At 35.6% G+C, this 27,118-nt stretch overlaps 1 protein-coding gene and 1 long non-coding RNA gene across 51 annotated transcripts in view; one reads left to right on the plus strand and one right to left on the minus strand.

Moving 5' to 3' along the window:
- LOC127949395 (NACHT, LRR and PYD domains-containing protein 3) overlaps nucleotides 1-27,118 on the plus strand; it is a 185,264-nt gene that overhangs the window by 58,923 nt on the left and 99,223 nt on the right. For 44 of the 50 annotated variants that reach the window (XM_052546559.1, XM_052546546.1, XM_052546558.1 and 41 more), the window contains 3 exons: nucleotides 20,563-20,676; nucleotides 21,380-21,493; nucleotides 22,197-22,310. In XM_052546559.1, coding sequence (XP_052402519.1) covers nucleotides 20,563-20,676; nucleotides 21,380-21,493; nucleotides 22,197-22,310 — 342 coding nt within the window. The remainder of the gene's footprint in view (nucleotides 1-20,562; nucleotides 20,677-21,379; nucleotides 21,494-22,196; nucleotides 22,311-27,118) is intronic. The other 6 variants (XM_052546580.1, XM_052546537.1, XM_052546553.1 and 3 more) reach the window with 4 other exon arrangements.
- Nucleotides 1,007-27,118, minus strand: part of LOC127949577 (uncharacterized) — an 86,914-nt gene continuing 60,802 nt past the window's right edge. Inside the window, exon 3 of the long non-coding RNA XR_008152369.1 lies at nucleotides 1,007-1,142. This is a non-coding gene — a long non-coding RNA (uncharacterized LOC127949577). The remainder of the gene's footprint in view (nucleotides 1,143-27,118) is intronic.

Raw genomic sequence — 27,118 nt, forward strand, 5'->3', positions numbered from 1 at the left:
TAAATAAATTTGGTGATTAAACTCTTTTAGACCGCTGCTCGAGTTGAATGCGACACGTCCAGAGTGTGTGTGATAGCAGTGAGTTCTCCTAGACTCAGCGCTGCTCTTTTATTCTGATTAGATGATCATTAAGTGTTCATTAACAGAAGCAGTTCAAGTGTTAATAGGGCCCTACAATTATACCAGCACAATGTTTTAATTTTCAGTAATTAAAAGATAAATGAAATGAATGTTCCATGCCTTGATTTGATAAAATGTTTTTTAAATACACGCAGAATTTCTGAGTTGAAAAATCACAAGGCTTCTTTAAGAAAAGAATTACGTTGTTTTATGCATTCAAATAATTACACATGCTAAAACACAGAATTTTGCAACAATAAAAAATATGGTGATAAAATAATAAAACATTTCATAGAGCCCTAAACATGTAATTTTTGTTAAACTTTTATTAAATTAATGTGAAAATTTACAAGTTTCATGATTTTAATTAATTTGACTTAAATGTAACTCTTAAAAAGGAGTGGAGAAAAATTTAAATGGAAAAAAGTAACTAAAGCACTATTTTAGTATTTGTTCAGTTTCCATTTTAAAAACTATTTATTAATTAATAGATATCAGCCAGTGTGGTCCAACCTAGCTATCGGTATCAACAAAATCCAGTATCGGTTGACCTCCATTATGTACTATAAATATACAAATTCTAATAATTTATGATTTTTATTTTATCTTACAGGCATGACCATGAACACGAGCCCCTCAAGTTATTCAGATCAAATCTGCGGAGGAAGTTTGAGTGTCTGTGTGAGGGAACAGTGAGGCAGGGAAACCCAACACTGCTGAATGAGATCTACACAGAGCTGTACATCACAGAGAGTGAGAGCGGAGAGATCAATAATGAGCACGAGGTGAGACAGATTGAGACACAGTCCAGGAGAGCAGCAACAGAGGACACAGCCATCAAATGCAGAGACATCTTCAGACCTTTACCTGGACAAGACAAACCCATCAGAACTGTGCTGACAAAGGGAGTCGCTGGCATTGGAAAAACAGTCTCTGTGCAGAAGTTCATCCTGGACTGGGCTGAAGGACAAGAGAATCAGGACGTCCAGCTCATATTTCCACTTCCTTTCAGAGAGATCAATCTGATGAAGGACAAAAGACTCAGTGTTTTAGGTCTTCTGCATATTTTCTTTCCTGAAACCAAAGAAATTAAACCATTCAGTGGTGAATATAAAGTGTTGTTCATCTTTGATGGTCTGGACGAGTGCCGTCTTCCCTTAAACTTTGACTGCAGTGAAACTCTACAGGATGTGACCAAAGAGACATCAGTGGACGAGCTGCTGATGAACCTCATTGAGGGGAATCTGCTTCCCTCTGCTCTCATCTGGATCACCTCCAGACCAGCAGCAGCTGATCTCATCCCCTCTGAGTGTGTCCATCGAGTGACCGAGGTACGAGGCTTCAGTGATCCTCAGAAGGAGGAATACTTCAGGAAGAGAATCAGTGATCAGGGTCTGGCCGAGAGGATCATCTCACACCTGAAGTCTTCAAGGAGCCTCTTCATCATGTGCCACATCCCTGTCTTCTGCTGGATCTCAGCCGCTGTTCTGGAGAAGATGATGAGTGAAGCAGAGACTGGAGAGATTCCCAAGACTCTCACTCAGATGTACACACACTTCCTGATCATTCAGACCAACATCAAACACGAGAAGGACTATGAGAAGAACGTGAAGGATGAAGACATGATCCTCAAACTGGGGAAACTGTCTTTCCAGCAGCTTGTGAAAGGAAACCTGATCTTCTATGAGGAAGACCTGAGAGAGTGTGGCATTGATGCGACTGAAGCATCAGTTTACTCAGGATTGTGCACTCAGATCTTCAGAGAGGAGTTGGGCTTGTATCAGGGGAAAGTCTTCTGCTTTGTTCATCTGAGCATTCAGGAGCATCTCGCAGCTCTATATGTGCTGCTTTCATTCCTGCTGGACAAGAGAGATGTGCTCAATGAAAACCTCAGCTCAAAATATTCACACCAGTTCACACGTCACACAATATCTGACCTGCATCAGAGAGCCGTGGACAAGGCTTTACAGAGTAAGAACGGACATCTGGACCTTTTCCTCCGATTTCTTCTGGGTCTCTCGCTGGAGTCCAGTCAGACGCTTCTGAAAGCTCTTCTGACACGCATTGTAAACATCCCGTTCATTAAGAAGAAAACAGTTGAGTACATTAAAACAAGAATAAAGAAGAATCCCTCACCAGAGAAATCCATCAATCTGTTCCACTGTTTAAATGAACTCGGTGATCAGTCTCTCGTCAGTGAAGTCCAGAAGTATCTCAGATCTGGAGATCTGTCAGGAGCCAAACTGTCCTCGTCACAGTGGTCAGCTGTTATCTTTGTTTTGTTGACCTCAGAGCAGTTGGATACATTTTATTTGAGTAAATACATAAGCAAGGAGCAAAACCCAAACCACATGACTCCTGATAAACTTCTTCTGAAGCTCTTGCCTGTCGTTGAAGCCTCCAGATCAGCAGAGTGAGTAGCACTGAGTGTAATCTTCAGATGTGTGTGTGTTTGTGTGTGTGTGTTGAAATGCTGTTTTTCTTTTCTCTATTGTCAGTGGTAGTATCAATTTTAACCCTCTAAGCGCCAAAGCCACAAAATTGCGACAAGACGTCATACTTAATAAAACAGACTGTAGTTTCTAATATGGTGTAATATCTCGATTGTATTCCAAACAAGAAGAAACAAGTGATAGTTTTGTCCCTTTGCCCAGCGGGGATGAGGGTGGCAGGGGTGAACATGGTCGTAGTCTCCAGAGTAGATCTGTTTCTGATCACACAGGCTCTAAGAGCTGCCAGCAGACAGTACAGGTGCCGTCAGTGTGGAGCAGGTCTGTGTGCTGTGCAATGAGAGGTAACATACTCTCAATGACTATAAACTGTGTCACCTAGACACCTGATTGGGCAGATAGCTGGTCAACTGATAAAAAAAAATTGATACATGCATTTTGGCATGGCATAGTAATGTAATAATAATTTACTACTTTTTCCTGTTTTCCTGCTTTTTTGTTTGATTGTTTTTTTTATTATTATTTCCTGATTATTTGGAATGAGAATAAAAAGACAAATAGCTAAAAAAAAAAATGTTTCGAAAAAGTTTAAACATCTATTCAATATTTCAACTAAAACTATTATATATTAGGTTCTTTCATCATATAATTTACATTAGGGACAAGGGACACAAGGGACACTTCACCCAAAATTAATGTAAATGGAATGATAAGATCAGAGTTTAGGCTTCAAAAACCATCTAGAAACCAACACAACTATACTCCACAAAGACCCCAGTTGATAAATCAGTGTCTTCTGAAGCAAAACAATATAGTTGTGTTCAGGGGCGTTGTTAGACCTCAAGCTCTACTGGGGCACAGGCCCCCATTACTTATTTTATTTATTTATTTATTTTCTTGAAAGCCTGTTGTGTGTAAGAAGTGTGCAACACAATGCACTGTACAAACTTGTGTTGCTTAAACCAATATTCCTACATTCAAACAATAGGAAGGAAAATTATTTATGTCTTTTACATACATAACATGAACATTAACATTGTTTAAGGCATACACTGTGAAAACAGACCCATGTGCAGGTTTTTATTTTTTATTCACACCGATAAAAGGTAATCCTTTCCAATAACTTTAAACTGATTTTTTTTTTTTTTTTTTTACATTTTATAAGGCCATTTTTTTCTAAAAGTGACCATTATCTTTTGAGTCAAATTCTTTCATTTAATCAGTGAATTAGAATAAAACATTTGGGCTGTTACCAAGCAAATGAAATCAACACAGAAGCTGCATCTGAAGTGAGACTATGATGTATTTACACACTGTTTAATGCAGGACATGATTCAGTTAACCTGCACTTACAAATGCAGAAATAATTATTAGATATATAAAACATATACTGTTGATATTTAAAATGATTTAAAACATGGAAAAAGGTTGAAATGTGAAATTAAATCCGCCAGTAGGTGACAGCAAATCACTGTTAATAAGTGAGTCTTTATGATTGAACTGAATCATTGAAACGGTTGATTCATTCAGGAACGAAACACCATCATGTGCTCAGAGATGCAAAACTGTGCTGTGGCTGTGTTTGGAATAATGTTGTTGGCGAAATAGTGAAAACAGGTAATATGGTGTCTAAAACTTAATTATCTTAATTAACTTAGTGTTTATTTAGCAACTTCTTGTTTATTGTTATGAAAAAATCAATGTCACATTTGTAATCAAGGTACTTTTTTTGGAGAAAAACGGCGCTCTTCGTGTGAAATCGATTAACTATATGAAGTGATATAAATATAGGCCTGTACATTTTCTGCCCAGTGTCTTGAATTTGTGATCATTCTTAATGTATTATAATCACAGACTGTGTATATATGACGCATGTCTCCTGCTGAGGCTTTTTATCCGTGCAGCACCAAAGCATAATTAATATTAGGTAATTATTTGACAACTTCTGTTAGTGAACAAATAACCTCATTGGTGGGTACAGCCCTGTGTGGAAATAATAAAAGCAGAGAGAAGTTTTTCTTGCACACACTGCATTCTTCTACATTATTCATTTTTATCATTGTGTAATCACATTTTTTTAAGATTATACAATTACAATATTTCAAGAAAAAAATACAGAGCACATTAAACTGTACTGCCTATAATAGCAAATAGTTATCTCAGCCATAGTTACTGCCTACATGTTATGTAATGTCCTAAACAAGAGCTAGTGAATTAAATATTAATGTCATATCTGAAAGTACAGAACCCGTAATTGTTTTTCTCAGCAACACTGCAATATTACAAACTTGACAGGTTTCCCTGAGACGTTTCCTCTGATGTCTGAGACCTGTCTGAGGATGTACAGTTTAACAAGTCTTACCTCCCTCAAACTCATCCTCTGATCAGATCAATCTGATGTCCATCTACAGGAGCCAATATTGATCGAGTCAGAATAAGAGGATCAACATTATTTAGAGACTTACTTTAGTTTGGTCATGTTTTCATAGCCTGCCTCATCCACGTGTCCGGCTGCAGTTGTGACATTTAAACACAGACGCAGACTCTGCTTCACATCAGCTTCAGAAAGAGCTTCACAAATTTAATAATGATATGCCCTTTATATTTCATCATATGAGCTCACAGATATCTAATTAAGAGACTCTTAATTTGTGTTCATGTTGACAACTTAGCATCTTTTTAGACTACACTTTCTTTCAAACATTGAACCTAGCAACACATTTTGTAGATTTTAAAGTTTATTTGGCAACTTTTAACAACTTTTGAAAAGGGACTCAAACTATAAAAAGGTGAAATGTGTCAAGCAGCTGCTCGCTGCAATTGTTCTGTAATGATTGTTTATTTATAATACCATCATTAGCTTGTACCTTTAATTGTTGATCAGTTAGGTGCATATTAACTAACCACCAAATACACTGCTTCAGACTTTCTCAGAATGAGCAGTTTTACTAGTTAATAAGACAATAAAATGTCATTGTTAAAATATGTAATTTATCATTAATTAATTGTTGTTTTTAAAAAGAAAATGTAAATACATTGTCATGAAAATAAACAACCAAAGCACACAAGTTTTCTGTTTTTAGTTGAAAATGGTGTTGTGTTAACATCCCCTTAGACATGAGACAAAATAATAATAATATCTCCTGAGATGTAACACACAGATTCATCATTTAATATCATAGTCTGTGTTTGTGTTTGATTGTTTCTGCTGATCTGAGAGTGAAGAGTGTGTTGTTCTGCAGGTTGTGGGACTGTGGCGTCACAGATGAAGGTTGTTCTGCTCTGAGTTCAGCTCTGAGATCAAACTCCTCACAGCTGAGAGAACTGAATCTGTCTGGGAATGAAGTAGGAGATACAGGAGTGAAGCTGATCTCTGATGCACTGAAGGATCCTCACTGTAAACTGGAGACACTGAGGTAAGATCATATTCAGTATCAAGCTCCAGTGAAACAATTATGTATTATAACAATATATATTTACCCAAACATTAAAATTCTGTTATTTCTCACTCTCATGTCATCCCACATCTGTATGAATTTCGGTCTTCAAATGAATACAGTAGAAGATTAGAAAAAACTCAAATTATAATTTGTAAATGAAAACATGTAAGTTGTAGCAGCTTTTCACAGCCCCTCGCTCTAGTGTTAATCTGGATAAAAGTGCACTATTGAGTGTTTGTTCAGAAGCTGTTAGCACACAGAAGTAGATCTCTGACATTTCTCCTGATAACTGTGGAAACAACACAAAATCTTTCATCATCAGTATAATATATTCTACTTTTATTTGTGTTGCACTCTCAATATTAACTGAACATTGTGGTTTTGTAAAATCAAGAAAACAAACAGGATGTGCTTTCTGCCGTCTCTGTCAGTGTGAACTGGAGCGCTTCACTAAAATAAAAAATTGCCTCACAGACATGACACATATATCTGTAAAGAGCTAGAAATGTCTAAACAATGTCTTCAAACTGAACAGATACTGGTGAGGTGATCGTATGAAAGGTGTATTTCTCTCTAAAGATGCGTCACTGTACTGCAGAGATGACGAGTCAACATCGTTAACTTCATCACTGCAGCAGACAATGGCTCAGAAAACACTAGCTTATTAATAAATAAAACAATTAATGTCTCTACTGAACAATTCAGATATGAAGGGGAAGTCGTGGCCTAATAGTTAGAGCGTTGGACTCACAATCGAAGGGTTGTGAGTTCGAGTCTTGGGCCGGCAGGAATTGAGGAATTGTGGGTGGGGGGGAGTTCATGAACAGTTCTCTCTCCACCTTCAATACCACGACTGAGGTGCCCTTGAGCAAGGCATCGAACCCCCAACTGCTCCCCGGGCGCCGCAGCATAAATGGCTGCCCACTGCTCCGGGTGTGTGTTCACAGTGTGTGTGTGTGTGTGTGTGTGTGTGTGTTCACTGCTCTGTGTGTGTGCACTTCGGATGGGTTAAATGCAGAGCACGAATTCTGAGTATGGGTCACCATACTTGGCTGAATGTCCCTTCACACACTTCACTTTTATCTATAAAGGCTCACTATGGATTACTTCTTGCCCAGCTTGTACATGTAAAGAAGAACATAATTCAATTAAAGGAAAATTATCATGAAATGTTCCTCAAATGTTTTGTTCTGAGGATCTGAAACAGCTATTTTATGATGGTTTGTGATTTTGGTTTTAGTGATTAAGTAGTTCTCTTGATTACCTGTAACCAGGGGAGGACTGGGGCTAAATGTGTCCCTGAACAGATCGGGCACAGATCGGCCCTAAACACCCGGTTCACAACACACCTCTCCATAAACACACCTGCTCATTATCCACAGAGCAATCAACACCAGTTACTGACATTACAGTTTTAGACAGTACAGGAATAAAAATACTGTCTCTATTCTAATTGATATTATTATTATTAATATTAATGAATGGCTGGCATAATTCTTTACATTATAATCTGTCTTTCCTGGTGTATACAGTAAATATAAGCACAGATACAGCACTGTAAAACCTGACAAGTAAAATTAACTCAAACCGTTTGAGTAAATAGATTGCCTTGATTTAAACCCTGTAAGTTTTAAAACTTTGCATTCCAGTAATTAAGTGATTAACTAAGTGCTGATTGAGAATTAGTGATGAACAGCTGCTGTTAACAAACAGAATCACTGAAGAAAAGAGAAACACAAGAACTACTACAACTGACTTCAGACACAGCCTTAGATGAAATCAACTGAAATAAAATACATGAAATCTCTCAAGATCTGATTAAACAACCCCACAAACAGCATCAGCAGCTCCACTTATTAATAACCAGACTGACTTTATTTCTGTCAGACGTCTACAGAAGATCTTATTGAGAATGAACTAAGGTTTAGATGTTGATTTATTGTTTCATTTGAAGTAACCATGTTAGAGATCAGTGTTTGCTTTAGTTGGGCTCTTGACCCTTGACTTCTGTCTCAGTGTTTTCTCTGGCTGTTATAACCGTGTGTTTCTAAAACACTTTCGTTGTAACTCAAAAGCCCAGAAGAAATACCATCAGGTGTTAACCTGTACCTAGGTGTAGGTTGTTATACTTTATATCGGTGATGATAATCATCAATTATTGAACTGCTAGGAGTCTAATCTCTGATGAAATAGGTGTTGTGTAATTTGATTGATTACAGTAAAAGTGATGCTAAGAGCCAGTGGTTCTGTAATAATCAGTTAATATGAATGACTTTTCAAACAGTCACACAAAGACATCAATAATCAGAATATGACCCTCAACAATGGTGACCATAAAAAAAAAAAAATGCTGCAGAGCATGCTGGGAGCCATGGATGAGTTTTGTACTACAATAGTACCCAGCATGCATTGCAGCATGTTTTTTGTCACCATTGTTGAGGTTCATATTCTGATTATTGATGTCTGTGTCTGACCAACTACTGGGATGGAATACAAATGTATGTGTACAAAATGTTTATGAAGCCATTTTTATATTAACTGATTATCACAGACTCTTAGTGTCACTTGTATTAGATCCAGTTCTACTAATTACACATTTGTTTCCTCCGAGATTAGACTCTGTACAGATCAATATTTGTGAATAATAATGAATAATTATCATCACCTATATGAAGTATAACATCCTACACCTAGGTACAGGTTAACACCTGATGGCTTCTCTTCTGGGCTTTTGAGTTACAACAAACATGTTTTAGAAACACACGGTTATAACAGCCAGAGAAAAGACTAAGACAGAAATCAAGGGTCAAGAGCCCAACTAAAGCAAACACTGATCTCTAACATGGTTACTTCAAATGACACAATAAATCAACATCTAAACCTTAGTTCATTCTCAATAAGATCTTCTGTAGACGTCTGACAGAAATAAAGTCAGTCTGGTTATTAATAAGTGGAGTTGGAGATGCTGTTTGTGGGGTTGTTTAATCAGATCTTGAGAGATTTCATGTATTTTATTTCAGTTGATTTCATCTACTTCATCTACAGTTGATTTCATGTACTTAAACACCCCATCGCAATGTTTGCAGTTAACTAGTTCGCTTTTTAAATCAAAATGGTCCCACGCCACACTTAGCCGTGACATCTTCATGATTACTCTTTGAAATCAAAACGGAAGATCACAGATAACCGAGTAGGGTGTCAAATATTGCACCCTGGTGGTAAAATATTTAATTGCTGCCACACAGTGAAATTCATGTAATTGCTTCAAGACTCGCACTACGCAACGCAACCTGCATTAGATAAAAAAATGCTTTAGATTAATCGATAACAAATTAACATGATCGAGGAAAATCTTAACGATCAATTATCGATCGTCAATTAATCATGCCCATCCCTAATGGACAGTTTAATTTTGCTAAAGTTAAATGTTTTATGACCCAATGTTCTGCTCTAGAAGAGAAAGTAGTGCAGAGTGTGGACTGTTTTAAGTTAATCAGGAATAACTTACATTTAAAATATCTTTATTAGAAATCCAGAATTTTACGTGTAATATTTAATAATAATAATTCCTTACATTTATATAGCACTTTACATGGTCAGGGGGTATCTTTATGTTGTTTCTACAAGGTTCAGTGTGAAACTATGACAATATATTAATAATCAGTTAGTCATGATGAACTACAGAAAACGTGTGATTAATTAGTTTTTTATTTTTATTTACAGACAACACAAATGTTAACCTTTCATTGATGTTGCTGTTGCTGAATATGCATTCAAAATTTAATTAATTATTTTATAGTCCCATAAAAAGAATGGGATGGCCCCCCCTTGGCCCCCTTCAAATTTTCAATTCTATAATCCAGCCCTCAACTGAAACTCAGTGATAGACATCATATAAGTAGACGCCCTATTGGCCGCTGGGCTACGAGATTTGCGGCCGCCATCTTGAACCGGTCGTACTCCTAGTTTCGTTGCGTAGCAGCAGTTAAGATGTGCTGCATTGTCCTGTTCTAATCGGCGGACCATCGCAAGTACGGCTCGGGATTACTTTTCACAAGTATGATTTAACATTACTATTATTACTACTATTGTTATTTGTGTTTGCGCACGTGATTTCAGGAAGTAATGTATATTAACCCTCTGATGGTCTTCGTTTCCTGTCCACACTCGGGTTTTTTGACAATAACATTTAATTTTGTAACAAGATAATAGTTTTTTTTTTTTTTTTACAAATGTAATTTTACTCTGTTAATGTTTTTACTCAACATTTGTGTAGTTTTTGGAGGATTTATGATATCTTATAAATTTCCATAAATAAATAAATATTTATTTAAATAAGCTTTTTACAAAAAAAAAAAAAAACAGCATTTTATGTAAAATTCGCTTTATAAAAGACACAGATTTCTAACTTTCATTCATGGGGATAACATGGATAATTTTAAATGATTTAATGTAACAGTTATACCCATTTTTGGGAAAATGAAAAATTACTTTACCCACTAGATGGCTATAGAGCTCCACTATATGCTATTTGCAATTTGACTACCTGAAATATATCTTTTCACAAGTTGGATCCAGTTGGATTCATATCTAAATATTATAAAATCACAATTATAACAAAAATAAAATATTTTTAGTCAAATTTTAGTATTTTTTTTACTGAAAAAATCTCAGTTTTTCAATGTTACATTACCATGCATTGCAGGCAGTAAGCATGGTAAACCGCATGACTTCTGACGGGGTTGGAGAAGGTTTGTGTGTGTGTGTGTGTGCTAAATTGTTTTGTCTCATCCTGTCATCTCACTCTCTCTCCCTCTTTGGTGGTTCTGCATTTTGCATGATTTTCTTTTTTATAATTATAAGAGAGCAGTTGTTTTATAACCTCACAAGTGTGTGTGTGTGTGTGTGTGTGAGAGAGAGTGTGTGTGTGAGATGGAGAGAGAGAAAGAGAGGGAGGGAGAAGTGTGTGTGTGTGTGTGTGTGTGTGTGTTTGTTTGTTTTTGTGAGAGAGAGAGCGAGAGAGAACCAGAGAGAGTGTATATGTCACAAATTATAATAAATTGTTTCTTCAACTTATTAAAATATCTTATTTTACTGCAACTATCTGTTTGTGCTTCTTTATCATATTTATAGTGTGTGATTTTATAAATATCCTACCTCACATATTTGGATTTTGGGTGTCTGGTCACTTATATATTATATCAGAATATAACATGTCACTGTATGCCTATTATGAATATTAAAATACGCTGAATCATGTGTCCTGTATCATAGCTGCATGAATGACCTTTGCAGCAAAAAAAACGCGTCAAAATCAGTGAGGTATTCAGTGAGATATGATTAATTTAATGCGCTAACAGCTCATTGCACCTGGCAAATAAGTTACACTGAGTGGAGATGGCGACCGGTTCAAGATGGCGGCTCCACGGCTCGTTCGTGCCAATAGGGAGTAGCGTTCGATGGGGCGTCTACCTATATATGTCTATGTGATATATGTATGATATGGATTTAGCTATAACGTGGATACCATTATATATTCATGAATTCAGAATGTGCATTTATATAGTTCTGTTCAACATGGTACGCTTGGCAAATGTTCCCACAAATGACGATAAAGAGTCAAGGCTGAATGTTTTTGTCCTACAGAGGCATTAGTAATCAAACACAGAGCGTCGTAACAGACCAAACTAATAGAGCACAAATCCCCTGCTCCAGTGATTCACAGACTGAGGGACAGTGTACAGTCAGCAGATTATTTTGAAAAAGTTACCTCTGCAGGGTGATAAATACTACATTGTACAACTGTCCCGCTTATCATGCGGCCACTTTCCTGATGAGTAAATAACTGAACGCAAAATATTAATTTGTCATATTTTAATGACCTCCTCATGACTCGTGTGAGCGCTCTGTTATCAGTCGTAGCAGTTGTGTTTGCGTCAGTAACAGACACTAGATGGAGCGACTGAAGAATCAGAGTTATATTGAGTTAAATTACTCTGACAAAGAACCATTTCAAATATTCATAAGAGAATCGTGAAATAAAAAGTTTGCTCAAAAATATCAAGCAGCACAACCGTTAACAACATTGATAATAATCAGAAATTATTACTGAGCAGCAAATCCTCATATCAGAATGATTTCTGAAGATTGTGTGACACTGAAGACTGGAGTAATGATGCTGAAATACAGCTTTCATCACAGGAATACAGCAGCCTATAAGTTAAAACAATCAAACAGATCATTTAAACTGACAATACTTCACAATATTACAGTGTTTACTGTATTTTTAATAAGTAATGTAGCCTTGGTGGGCATAAGAGACTTCAAAAAAGCAAAAAAAACTTTTTCAAAAAAAAGAAAGAGGGGTTGGGGGCCTTGAAAATATTTTTCCCTACAAAAGAGGGGCCCAGTAGAAAAAGTTTGGGAACCACTGGCCAACTCAAACACACAATATTTAATTCATACAGTTCTACCTCATGTGGCACGTTTGCACTTTTTGAGAAAAACAATGGCACAATAATAAAATACTTTTTATCAGGTCTATGTCCAATCCCTCCCTTTTTCTAGTTAAATAAGGTTAAAATATTTTACTGTAAAGAAAAATTATTATATCACAATATCGATATCAGCTAGACAGTGTAAAATATCGTGATATGAATTTTAGCTCATATCGCCCACCCCTAATATGTGTATATATATTCTTTATTTTTATTTACCATGCTGTCATACTCAACATATTTTATAGGACATTAATGTCGACACAATAAGGTTCAGAAAGTGCAGTAATTGTTTGTAATCTCTTTGCTTAAAGAAGTTTGTGACAGACTCTAATCATCACTGCTGCATATATCTGCATATTTCCAATTGTCAAATATGTTAATGTAATTAATGTAGTGATTATTTCTGTGCGGTGTCAGATGTTATCATGTCCCTAATTAAATCGGTCCCAAACATGATCTCTGCACGATCTAATGTGTCTTATTCACCCACTGTCATGCATTGTGTGCAGCACATTTCTTCTCCCTCTTCATGTTTCGTCCATTTCTCCACTGCTAAAGAAACTCACAAGCCTCTTAAATCTCCTCATCCATACTCCTGACAATTTGGTCTTTAAAAGCTCTTTTAACGGTTAAGATGCAGCTGCGGTGATTTGGTCTGAAAGCAGGTGAAGTGAGAGAGACAGTAGACACACGACATACAATCATAACCACACAATCACAACTCTTAGCATATGTGTACAGAAACCGACAAAATAATAATAATACCTCCTGAGATGTAACATACACAGATTCATCATTTAATATCATAGTCTGTGTTTGTGTGTTTGTTTCTGCTGATCTGAGAGTGAAGAGTGTGTTGTTCTGCAGGTTGTGGGACTGTGGCGTCACAGATGAAGGTTGTTCTGCTCTGAGTTCAGCTCTGAGATCAAACTCCTCACCGCTGAGAGAACTGAATCTGTCATGGAATAAAGTAGGAGATACAGGAGTGAAGCTGATCTCTGATGCACTGAAGGATCCTCACTGTAAACTGGAGACACTGAAGTAAGATCATATTCAGTATCAAGCTCCAGTGAAACAATTATGTATTTTAGGGATATATTAGAATAGAAATTATTTTCTATTATATTAGAGAAAAAAAGGATCTCTGTGAGTTCATATAATGCAAATGGATATTAACCTGCTTCAAAGAAAATGCAAAACAAACACAGCTATAATCCAAAAAGACCCCAGTTGATAAATCAGTGTTTTCTAAACCAAAACCATAGTTGTAAGAAAATTATTAATATTTTTAACTTTAAACTGGTGCTTCACAGCTTTAAGAATAATATGCACGTTATATTTCATTAAATAGGCTCACAGAGATTCAGTGTTTCTAATTATATTCATTTGTGTTAATGTTAGCAACTAAAAACTTTTTTTTCAAAAGCAGATTAATTGGCAACACTGCTTGAACAAAACTATAGACTGAATGTGTAATACACGTGTGTGATCTGTTTGTTTCTGCTGATCTGAGAGTGAAGAGTGTGTTGTTCTGCAGGTTGTGTGAGTGTGGCGTCACAGATGAAGGTTGTTCTGCTCTGAGTTCAGCTCTGAGATCAAACTCCTCACAGCTGAGAGAACTGGATCTGTTTGGGAATAAAGTAGGACAGTCAAGTGTGAAGCTGCTCTCTGCTTTAAAAGACGATCCACGTTACAAACTGGAGACACTGAAGTAAGTAATAATATATCACATAATGATGTCATTTAATCTCAATCTCAGTGCAGATGTGTGTCAGCAGTAAGCCCCATAATGCATCTCTTACTCTGTGTTTTATTCTTTACTGACAGGTTGTAAATGGTGGTGAATATGGATCAGGACAGACACATTGAATCCAACAGATTCATCAGAACTGAAGTCAGTGATCAAGCGCTGATGTGTGTGAGTTACAGGAGTTTACAGAGACACTGTAAACAAGACACATCTTAAAATGTGTAAAGGGTCTGCTTTTATTTTTATCTGCTCAAAATAAAAACTCAAAGTTGCAGAAAAACAGGGCGCTCTTTCTGATGCCTCCAATCTATGATTTTATTTTTTATCTGGAGCACATCACAAAATTGAACAAACAAATATAAAAATAACACTTTCCATTGCTTCACACACGAGCTCTCCAGCAGATCCTGAACCGTGAGGAAGATCTCAGATTTACCTCACAACAAGACTGTGACTGTGATTATTAATGAGTGACACGATCCAGCAGAGGATATCATTTCTCATGAGGAAATCATTTAGTCATAATTACATTAACATTAGTTACCATGTTAAAAATATAGATAATCATGTACATGTTTTACTAGATGTGCTATTTCAGACCTTTCATTGTCATTTAGACATTATCACTGAACAGCAGAGGATTTGTGATATTCAGAATGAAATATGTTGTGTTTGATAATATAGACAACTTTTCAGTACATCTAAATATCACCAAACAAGTATATTTACTCTGTATGTTATGATAAAATCTAAATTGCAAATGCTTTATAATGAGATGTACATATACCTTGTTACAAACACTCACAGTATTCAAAAGTCTTGTGATAAACATGTTTAGTATGTTTCATGGCCTGAGTTTAAAAACGAATTACTAACCAAATATTGTATTTTTATGAACCAATATTATTGTAACACAATTTGTTCTGAATAAAGTGTAATGAGACTGTAATCATTAATAATAATATCTCCATCACCTAAAACACAACCTGAGGGTTAAGATCTGATATGTTCAAAACTCTCTTTATGATATTTCTGATTATTATATTGTATATGAATGTAAATTTTTTGCACATATCACTTATTAAACTCTTCCTCCACGTGAAGTTGAGCTGAGATTTATTTCTGGGTGAATCCTGGATGATGATGTTTTTAATGTCTCTGTCAAAATGTCATGCAAATGTTTTCTCACTGAAGTTAATTTATGACACATCTGTCATCCTCTCATCATAACTGTCTTCAGGAAAGGGGTTTATGAAAATCCAATGGTTATGATTAACGTTCAAACTCATTTTATTTAAACTCAGAGTTATTAATTTCACATGTAATGTGTGTCTCAGTGATATTGTCTGATCTCGTAATCAGGGTCCATGAGGCACCATCAGTATTTAAATCACTTTTATTACTCTCTGTGTAAATTAGGCTCATTGAGTCAGTGATACAGGCTCGCTGGCCACAAACAGGGCGCTTTAACAATTGTAAAACTGTTTGAATAAATTAAACAGAGATATAATGCATTAATAATTGAACATACGACAGAAAATGGGTATTATTTACAGTACCCATCAAAAATAGGCAAATAGTTTGTTTAGTGAAAACTACTTTCATCAACCAGGAAAAAAAAAAAACGTTTTATGTTCAACAGACACTGATGGCAGTAATAGTTTAAATTGTCAAACGCCAAACAGAAACCGATTCTCAGATGACAGTCACTTCTGGGTTTTCTGGGACACATCGATGTGATCGGCGTTCTTTTCTTCCTGACACTCGATCATCATCACGCTCTGACATCCACACATCCGCCTGTGGACCAAGTTTAATATATTTTTAAGTGGATTAATCTCAGATTTATTAATCTTAACGCACATTAATGACTCTGTAGCGATAGAAGGAGCTGTTTTAAGGACTAAAAGGTATGTTATTGTCTGTTGTGTTCTGCTTGGTATTAATATGACACTGTTTCTAATGTCTACTTCCTTTTTTTTTGCTTTCATAACTAATTTTTTTTTTTGTATTATAAAAATACGAATCATGTTTGTTTATCAAATCTGTTTGACATCTGTTGACTTGATTCTTACATCTGTTCATATATTTAAATATATCAGGATGCTTTGTTACTCAAGTCTGCTGGATTTTACATTGTTTATTGATTCAGATTAAATCATTAAAGTTTCTAAACGGATGTGTCAGGCATCAGATTTAACAGCTGTATGTCTCTTGTCTGTCACTTGTGTATAAGAGATGAACAAAGTCTTTGTATCCTCAGTCATGATCTCTGATTTCCCAGCATGCAGTGCACAGCCTCCTCTCCTCAGGACCCCACACAGGCGAGCAGTGACCGGGCCGAACTTACTGCTAAAGACACGTCCTCTATAGACAGCAGCTCTGATCTGGGCCGCCCCAGAACGCTGACCTTTGACCTGCTGAACATGTTGATCTGCTTCAAACAGATGGCCATCTTCCTGGAGCTGGTCACAGACTCGCTGGAGGTGCTGCGGTCCCTGCTCAGATGAGAGACGTCCCGTAATAATCACTGCCTGTACTTCAGGAGACTGTGTCATGTGACTCTCATGAGGAGACTTTGTGTTTGCTGTAAACGTGTCTCTGAGTTATTGATGCTGCTGCATGTCTCCAGTATTCAGCTCTTTGTGTTTTCAGGTGGAGGACGCTGCGTGGGGCTCTCTCTGCTCCGGCTGTGCTAGGGTACCTACTGTTTTGTTTCCGATCTTCATCCTGTTCATCATGCTTTTCCATTTAAACTCATATAATGTTGTTTCACTAATCTTTTTTTCCAGAGAAACTGAAGTAACTGTTCTCAGTTTTTGTAAATAAAAATAAATTAATTAATTAATTAAAAAAGGCATTTTTTAATCAATTGCTGCTATGCTGAACCAAAACATTTATAAAGAAGTCATTCCTTGACAATTTATTGTTATTTAGCGCATTGAATCATTCATAATGATGACAACAATGGAGAGAATCATCAGGAAACATTTTTCTTTACAGAAAAGAGGACAATGGTACAAGAGGAATACCAAATCATTGTTTTAAGCATGAAACTGTAGCAGAAGAAACACAGAAATTCAAAAACAATAGACTTGTGACAAAGCCCCTCATTCACTCAGACTTTCACTTTTAGCTTTCATTTTGTCATGTGTATATTTTCTCTTTATTTTTTGCTAGAAAAAGAGCAGGTGAAAAACCAAGTAAGTGTTTCAGAGCTGGCAAAAGAGATTAAAAGAGTGACAATATTTAAACAATTCGTTTAAATATTATATGATATAGGCAAAATAAGTTATTGGTAAAAAGAAAGGAAGTAAAGGAAAGAAAGCTGTGAAATGATGGACAGACAAATGCAGTGCCATCTGAAGATCAGAAGGTCTTTTTCTTGATAATCCCATTAATTATAAGAGAGCACAAGCAGTTATTATATATGTTATAAGAGCATGTAAAATAGATTACTGGAGAGAATTATGTGATAATATTGGAGGAAAACAGAAGCTGGTGACATACAAATAGAAAAATATAACTGCATACCAATATTAATAAGTGAAGAAAAGCCAATAACAACTGATACTGAAAAAGCTAAACCTTTGTTAAAGTGTTTTTGCAGTAATTCTGATGAAATGAGAAGATGCAGAGAACTTTTAATTAAAGAGGGTTGTGTTCTGCAAAGTGATGCGTGATACTAAACTCTAAGAATGAGACTGTACAGAATATACATGGATCATAATTATAGTAAGGAAACTAAAATGTTTGCAGATGGATGGAAAGAACCTTGGAAAGTGCCGAGCGAGGCTTTTGAAGCAGTGAGGCTTTTACAACAAACTGCCTTGATGCTTCGAAGGCTTTGACACAGTGCTCTTCCTCGTCATCTGGTGGTCAATAAAATTCCTACACCAACTGTATCATTCAGATGTTTTGTTCATTGGGATGTCATTGTAAGGTTTAATTGTCTATTTAATAAGAATATGTGTCGTAGCAAGGCGGAAATTGTGTGTGCAGCGATAGAGTTTGCCAAATTTATAGTATTTTGCACAATACAATTACAATAAAAACTTTATTTTCTACATTTTTACTTTGATCAAACTTGTGTCTTTTCGCATAAATAGAATGTTTAATACGCCAAAAATGAGACCTACGTAATTTTTCATTACCCCGTTTTTGTGCCTTCCTTACAAAAGAACACAAACATGCACATTATGAAGAAACACAAATACAGAGCCCCTCCTCTCTCGGGTTTACTCCAGTCCAGTAGGGGGCAGAAACGCACCCTTCAGGGGTTTGACAAGCGCCATTAAGTCAAAGTGAAAGTAAAATGCATCGGCCTGTGTTATGAAAGCAGAAACATCTTAACACGAATATCAAAGTGTTGAGTTTCCTTAATTTAGATTTTCTCGATGGAAACTCAAAGATATGGACATTATGAAGACCACACATCTTTAGATGCATTTCCTCAGAGGTGAGTTACAGATACACTGACGAAACTACATCATGAGCGAAGTTATCGCTTATATTTTAATTTTGTGCTTTTCTACCTGGAGCTGTATCCCATCCCGACATGTTTTGGACAGTGGTGTTTAGCAAATTATAATTGATGTATTATAAATGTTATTTATACACAATTTTAAAGGTTTCAAGTAGACAAGTATTTGCGTTCAGATGGTCACTTCCGCCTTAGAAAAGAAAAACAGACAAATGTTCTTTTCTTTAAAAAAAAATTAAAACATGATTGACACGGTTTCCTCTTCTAGATTCATCAGCACAATATAAATTGTTTTGACAGGAAGAAATACTGACTGTAAATAATGTGGTGCGGTGTGATGATTATGTTTGCTAGTTTAGACTATTATGTTTTATTTTTAGTCTTGGGTTATTGATATTGATTTTATCGAGGGTGTTTGAATGTACCACAATCGTATGTATCCTCATGTCTAAAATTTGGTCTTTTGGGTGAAGAGTTAACTTGGCAAAAGAAAGTTGGTAAAGATTTTCATGCACAAATTACACAATTCTGTGATTTCCTCAGAATGAATTAAGGTAGAATCATTTTAACTAGTTTATATTAATAAAAAATATCCAGTAAATGAACAAACAGTCATTATAAAAGTCAGCAGCAGACTTAGTGATTTTATTTGGGGCCCTAAGCAAATTCCAGGTATCATCTGCTGTAGCCTATATGTTCTTTTACTTTTGTAACCATTCTTTGGTTACATTTTTTTTATCCCTTCACATTACAGTATCTACAGGATTCAGTTATTAGTTAGTAAACCTGATGTTGTTCTAAAGATGTATTACCATGTGGGGGCAATTGTGGCCAAATGTGACTACTTATTGGTTAAAGGGTTAGTTCACCCAAAAATCAAAATTATGTTATTAATAACTCACCCTCATGTCATTCCAAACCCGTAAGACCTCCGTTTATCTTCTGAACACAGTTTAAGATATTTTAGATTTAGTCCGAGATCTCTCAGTCCCTCCATTGAAACTGTGTACGGTATACTGTCCATGTCCAGAAAGGTAAGAAAAACATCATCAAAGTAGTCCATGTGACATCAGAGGGTCCGTTAGAATTTTTTGAAGCATCGAAAATACATTTTGGTCCAAAAATAGCAAAAACTACGGCTTTATTCAGCAATGTCGCAGTGTAGTGATATCCGGTTCATGAACGAATCATTCGATGTAACCGGATCATATTGAACCATCTCCAAATACGTATTAATCAACAATTGACTTAAGCTGTTAACTTTTTTAATGTGGCTGACACTCCCTCTGAGTTAAAACAAACCAATATCCTGGAGTAATTCATGTACTCAAACAGTACACTGACTGAACTGCTGTGAAGAGAGAACTGAAGATGAACACTGAGCCGAGCCTCGTTCACGAATCAAGAACCGGCTGCATCGGTTTTCGGATGACCAGTAGTTCTTTCGGACAGTTCGATTCAATAAACCGGTTGAAGAAAACGGTTCACCGGTTCTTTTGCGCTCGACGTAATGACGTCATTTGTGATGATTGCCCTTGATTGCAAGCCTTTGATTTACCTGCGCTCATAACATTAGCACAGAATCAGTTCAGAATCAATCACCAAAAGAATCAGTTCAGACGCTCTGTGTGTCGCTCTGCTTCACGCTGAATCACACGTGCGCAGTATCATCAGCTCCTCGGTTCTCGAATCGGACGCGTCTGACAGAAACGGTTTTTGAATCATGAATGAGTCAATCTTTTGTTCGTTATCTGACTCGGCTCGGTGTTCATCTTCAGTTCTGCATATGATTCTGACTTTCCTACATGTTTTGTTTCAGTTCAGTCCAGAAGCACAGACCAGAGTCATCTGAACCCAGCTGTGTGTCCATGAAGAGCGACCGGTCAATGGATCCTCCACATAACTTCAGAGGACACACTGGTCCTAGGTTTAGGTAAGCACTGTAATATACATTTATCGATTCTTCATAAAGCCTGTGATAAAATTAAATGAATAGTTCTTCCAAAAATAAAAATTGTGATATTAATTATTCATCCTCAAGTTGTTCTAGCCTCTTAAGATTTTCATTCATCCTTAGAACACAGTTTGGATATATATTTTGATAGATATTTTAAATGAAATCCGAGAGCTTTCTGTCTCTCCACTGAAAACCTAATCAACTTTCACATCGAAGGTTCAGAAATGTAGTGAAAACATCATGGAAATAGTCCATGTTACTCCAGTGATTCAACTGTAATTTTGTGAAGCAACAATCATTTTTTTTGTGACTATTTCCATGATGTTTTCACTACCTTTCTGCGCCTTCGAAGTTACTTAGGATATTAATGGAGGGACAGAAAACACTTGGATTTCATTCAAAATACATTAAACTGTGTTCGAAGGATGAACAAAAGTCTTTTGTTCAACTTGAGGATGAGTAATTATTGACAGAATTTTCATGAGTGAAATATCCCTTTGATAGTGATTATTTTATCATGGATGCAGTGAAATGCCCCACAAACCCAAATAAAAACACATGTCCTGATTTACAGACAATGACTTAAGGTTAATCCTTCATTTAGTATAAATATTAAGTTAATTAATAATCCGTAATTTTCACAGTGTCTGATTCTTTCTTTCCTTCATGTTTGTTTCAGTTCAGTCCAGAAGCACAGACCAGAGTCATCTGAACCCAGCTGTGTGTCCATGAAGAGCGACCGGTCAATGGATCCTCCACATAACTTCAGAGGACACACTGGTCCTAGGTTTAGGTAAGCACTGTAATATACATTTATCGATTCTTCATAAAGCCTGTGATAAAATTAAATGAATAGTTCTTCCAAAAATAAAAATTGTGATATTAATTATTCATCCTCAAGTTGTTCTAGCCTCTTAAGATTTTCATTCATCCTTAGAACACAGTTTGGATATATATTTTGATAGATATTTTAAATGAAATCCGAGAGCTTTCTGTCTCTCCACTGAAAACCTAATCAACTTTCACATCGAAGGTTCAGAAATGTAGTGAAAACATCATGGAAATAGTCCATGTTACTCCAGTGATTCAACTGTAATTTTGTGAAGCAACAATCATTTTTTTTGTGACTATTTCCATGATGTTTTCACTACCTTTCTGCGCCTTCGAAGTTACTTAGGATATTAATGGAGGGACAGAAAACACTTGGATTTCATTCAAAATACATTAAACTGTGTTCGAAGGATGAACAAAAGTCTTTTGTTCAACTTGAGGATGAGTAATTATTGACAGAATTTTCATGAGTGAAATATCCCTTTGATAGTGATTATTTTATCATGGATGCAGTGAAATGCCCCACAAACCCAAATAAAAACACATGTCCTGATTTACAGACAATGACTTAAGGTTAATCCTTCATTTAGTATAAATATTAAGTTAATTAATAATCCTTAATTTTCACAGTGTCTGATTCTTTCTTTCCTTCATGTTTGTTTCAGTTCAGTCCAGAAGCACAGACCAGAGTCATCTGAACCCAGCTGTGTGTCCATGAAGAGCGACCGGTCAATGGATCCTCCACATAACTTCAGAGGACGCACTGGGCCTAGGTTTAGGTAAACACTGTAATATACAATTATTGATTCTGCATAAAGATTCTGATAAAATTAAATGGATAGATATTACAAAAAATTAAGATTGTGATATTAATTATTCATCCACAAGTTGTTCCAGCCTCTTAAGATTTTCATTCCTCCTTAGAACACAGTTCGGATATATATTTTGATAGATATTTTAAATGAAATCCGAGAGCTTTCTGTCTCTCCACTGAAAACCTAATCAACTTTCACATCGAAGGTTCAGAAATGTAGTGAAAACATCATGGAAATAGCCCACTTTACTCCAGTGATTCAGCTGTAATTTACTGAAGCAACAAGAATGCTTTTTGAGCAACAAAAAAAAATTCAACATTTTCTTTAGTTCTGCTTCAATCCCCAGTGCTTCTTCTTTGTTTTTGGTCCACAAGAGCAACACGACACGTGTGTTGACGTGAGAGCACAATTATCACAAAACAGCCCATACCAGAAGCGCTGTACTGATTGCAAGTAGAGGAACGCTGTATTACAATATTACAGTATTAATAATAATAATAATAATTTTTATTTCTATAGGGCCTTTCCAACACCCAAGGTCACTTTACAATCCAAGTTTAAGGAACAGAAACAAAAAAACATCAATACCAGAAGAAAGAACACATACCAAGAGCTGAGAGTAATATACAGAGACAACTTACATAGTAAGATTAGAGATACAGAGAGAATGAATATAAACACCCATAACGGTAAAAATCACAGGCTGAGAACTGAAGAGTAAATACTCAAAGAAAAAAAATGTGTTTTAAGAGGTTTTTGAAGGAGAGAAGGGAGGATGCTTGACGGATATTTTGGGAAAGAACATTCCACAATCTGGGAGCCACAACACTGAAAGCCCTAGCTCCCGTAGTCACCAGACGAAACTTAGTCACCCCTAACAGTCCCTCACTAGAAGATCGTAAGAAGTAGGCAGGAACATAAGGCAGAAGTAAATCAGATAAATATGCAGGACCAAGCTTATGGAGAGCTTTCTAAGTGATAATTAGTATCTTCTAGATTATACTCAAGGATTCAGCAGCCAATGAAGTTGATAGAGGATTGGGGTGATGTGATTACACCACACTCTTTCTTGTGTGAGTAATCAAGTGAGCTGCAGAGTTTCGAACATATTTTTGTAATTTTATATTATTAGCTGATGGGCCATAGAGAAGTGAATTACAGTAATCTAATTGAGATTTGACGATGGCTTTTGTAACAGTTTCAGCATCCATCTGACTGAGAGAGAACCAAATACAAGTGATATTATGTAAGTGGCAAAAAAACTGTCTTCTCTGCTCGCCCTGTAAGAAAATTGTGTGAAAAATGTTTTTCATTGGTGTAATGTCCACAAAACGGCCTATGATTAGTTTTGTTGAGGTTGAACTGGAATATCCTACATAAAGTCTGTGGCTAGTGCTTCCCTTCACTGTAAAAAAAAAAAAGCGCTTTTTTGAGTAAACTTTAAAAAGAGGACTAAAGTACACCCAACTTAAAATAATAACTTAATATCACAAGTTGTCACAACATAAATAGTCATGTTAACCTGCGCTTGTAAATAACGTAATTGCGTGATGACGTTAGTTGTTTTCGCGTGAAAACGGGAAAAACAACCATGTTTAACCATGTTTCATGTGAGGTAGAATTATACGGAATTAAAGTTTATTCTGTAATATCTGTGTCTTACTTAAAATATATAAGCCTAACATTCTGTTGCACTTTACTTCACTGTGTATAATGTAATATTACACTTCAATGGCACCTTATATTTCTTATTGAGCTAGTCAAAATTACAACAGATAAAGTACAGTCGTCGGCTCTAATAGAGCAGATGGAAAAACGTGTGTTGTTTACAGTTTGATGCAATCGATCTGCCTTTTTTCCCCTATCTTTTCACATTTCAAATCACATCAGAAAAGCAAATATTTTAAATAAAAACGAAGGAAATAATCAAACAGTTTTGAGCAAGGGCTTTATTGTCCTAATATGCTGGTATCCATTTAATAATTTGAATTACATTTACATTACATTTATTCATTTAGCAGACGCTTTTATCCAAAGTGACTTATAGATGAGGACAGTGGAAGCAATCAAAAAAAACAAAAAGAGCAATGATATATAAGTGCCATAACAAGTCTCAGTTAGGTAAACACAGTACACGTAGCATGGGATTTTAAATAATATAATAAATAAAAGAAAACCGATAGAATAAAAAAAAGAATAGAGCAAGCTAGTGTTAGAGATCTTTACACACACACACATACATATACAATTGCATAATAAATGAAAATAAAATATAATACAAAAATATTAGAAAGGTAGTAATTAAAAATATTAATTAAAATACAATTAAAATTATAATTTACACTCAGTCTTTATTGCATACTGTTTTATAATGTACTACAGAAAATCCTGCTATTTTAACATAGTATAAATAGAATCTATAGCCATTTGCTCTAAGTGTAAATAGCCACTGCCTTTCTTATTTTAATCTTTCTTTTGCTATGGTTCTTGTTTATCTATTTTAACTATTTTAACTATATTCTGCATGTGAAACATTTAAATAAAGTAGTTTTAAGTTCAGTTGACTACATACAGTATATTTACAGTGTCTGCATCCCATTTTATGCAAGGTGCCTCCAAAAAACCAAACTGATGACAGTGATCTTTTTTTATTTATTTAAAAGAACAAAACAGAAAATATAATTGTATATACAAATATAGATTAAGACTATTTACATGACACAAGAAAAAAAATCTGAAATTCAAAATCACTGATAAAACAATAAGTCAAGCAGTAGCCCTCAAATTCTTTGAATGGATAAAACCCACACAGGACTCTCCTCCTGCGGTTCCTCACACACAGGTGGACAGTCTTTAAATATCTCACTGCACCGGAGGCACTGGGTCAGAGAACATGACGCCCGGAACTCAGGTTGTATTCTTCAGACAATGCACTCCAGTTCACAACACCTTATTTACATAAAAGAACAAACAATACTAAAGCAATATTGAATCATTTTGAAGAAAGGCAGAAGAGCCCTACAAGGAAAATATTTTACATATATTTTTAAATATATTATAGCATGGTGTTAGAAAAAGTGTTATTTGCTTTGTCTGCAAACTACCTAAGAGATTTAATTTATAACCAACATTAGCATCAACTAAATTAATACATTTTGTCAATTCAAAATGTAGGTTGGCTTGGCTTGAGAAAGCATGGCCTGAAAGTTTTAAGTTTTTTTCAATTTGAAAATGTTACAGTTGAGGGCTATACAGTCTGTCAGAGAAAGAAAAACAGATAATCACAGTTCTCTAGCCACATGAAGTGGGTATCTTCTCTGAATTTCTTCTCACTTACAATGTCCCCAAAAAGTCATATTAAGACATATGAAGGTCAATTTAAGAGGTAACACTTTACAATAAGGTGTCATTGGTAAACACTCGTTAATGTATTAATTAACATGAACTAACAATGAACAATACATGGGTTACAGTATCTATTAATCTTTGATAATGTTAATGAAAAAGATTACAAAAATGATTTTTTTCTCACACCAGAGGCATGTGTCTTATCCCCTGCGCCAACACCACAATCTCTAAGCATACACAATTTTTTATATTATTCAAATAGTATAAATAAATAAAAGACCATAACACGGGTCAGATAACTTTTTTTATTATTGAAAGTTTGTGTCCAAAGCACAAGGACATACCAAGTCTTGTATATTAACTTCTTTACTCAATGCATTTTACACTGAACTCAAAACATGGTACATAATGCATGTTAAATAAATCCAGTGTTATTTATACCTTAATACGTTAGCAGTCTTGTGGCATGAAGTCACATGTATTTAACATTTTTGTTTGTTTTTAAAAGAACTATTACGTGAAAATGACTATATTGCGTATTTTAACATCAACCTAATCCACTGGGCAAAGTTATGTACAGTGGACGTCTTTTTATGTCTTTATAGACATTGAAAAGACGTCCACTGAGGAGACAGAATGTTTTTATGATGTCTTTTTTAAAAATGTTAATTTTAATGTTAACATTTTTATGTCTTCTGTACGTCCGATATATTAGACATCTAGAGAAGCTCTTATTGAGAATTAACAGAGGTTTAAATGTGTTGATACTTGATTCATTTGAAGTCACCATTGTGGTGATCAGTGTTTGGTTTAGTTGGTATCTTGGTCCAGTTACTTCTTGTGTTGGCTTGTCTCTTGCTGCTATAACGGTGTATTTTAAAATGCTGTTTTTGTGGCGAAGAAAGACAATGATTAAACGAGCTCGGGTGTTATCAGCTCATCAATGTCTACGGCAGTTATCGCCCTGATCAGACATATGCTGTGGCACTATCATGCAGTCTGTAATGATATGACGTTAGCAAATATTAGCGATTTTTTGCAAACATTTCTTTTAGTAACATGACCATTAACACAAACTCACAATTGAATGTAACATAAAACAAATGATTACTTTTCGTTAAAATCTTTATTTATGCCAAAACAGCTTACATTTATGTGTCTTTTTGTTCGCTGTAGCAGCCATGTGCCGAGATAATTCATACCCCTTCCTTTGAAGTGTGGTCCCGAAAAATCTTCGTTTGAAGGGCTATCTGGCCCTTTCTCCTTCCCCCTTCCCCTTCAACCAAAAGAGAATCAAGACACCCCTACCCCTTCACGTGAGGAAAGGGAAATGTTAAGGGGTAGAATTGGGATTGGGCCTAAGAGTGACATGAATGTTCATAGTGACCCGTGTATTGGTGGATTACTTTTACTGATCCATGTAG

The sequence above is a fragment of the Carassius gibelio genome, chromosome B1 (genome assembly GCF_023724105.1).
Source record: "Carassius gibelio isolate Cgi1373 ecotype wild population from Czech Republic chromosome B1, carGib1.2-hapl.c, whole genome shotgun sequence".
Classification (NCBI taxonomy): Eukaryota; Metazoa; Chordata; class Actinopteri; order Cypriniformes; family Cyprinidae; genus Carassius; species Carassius gibelio.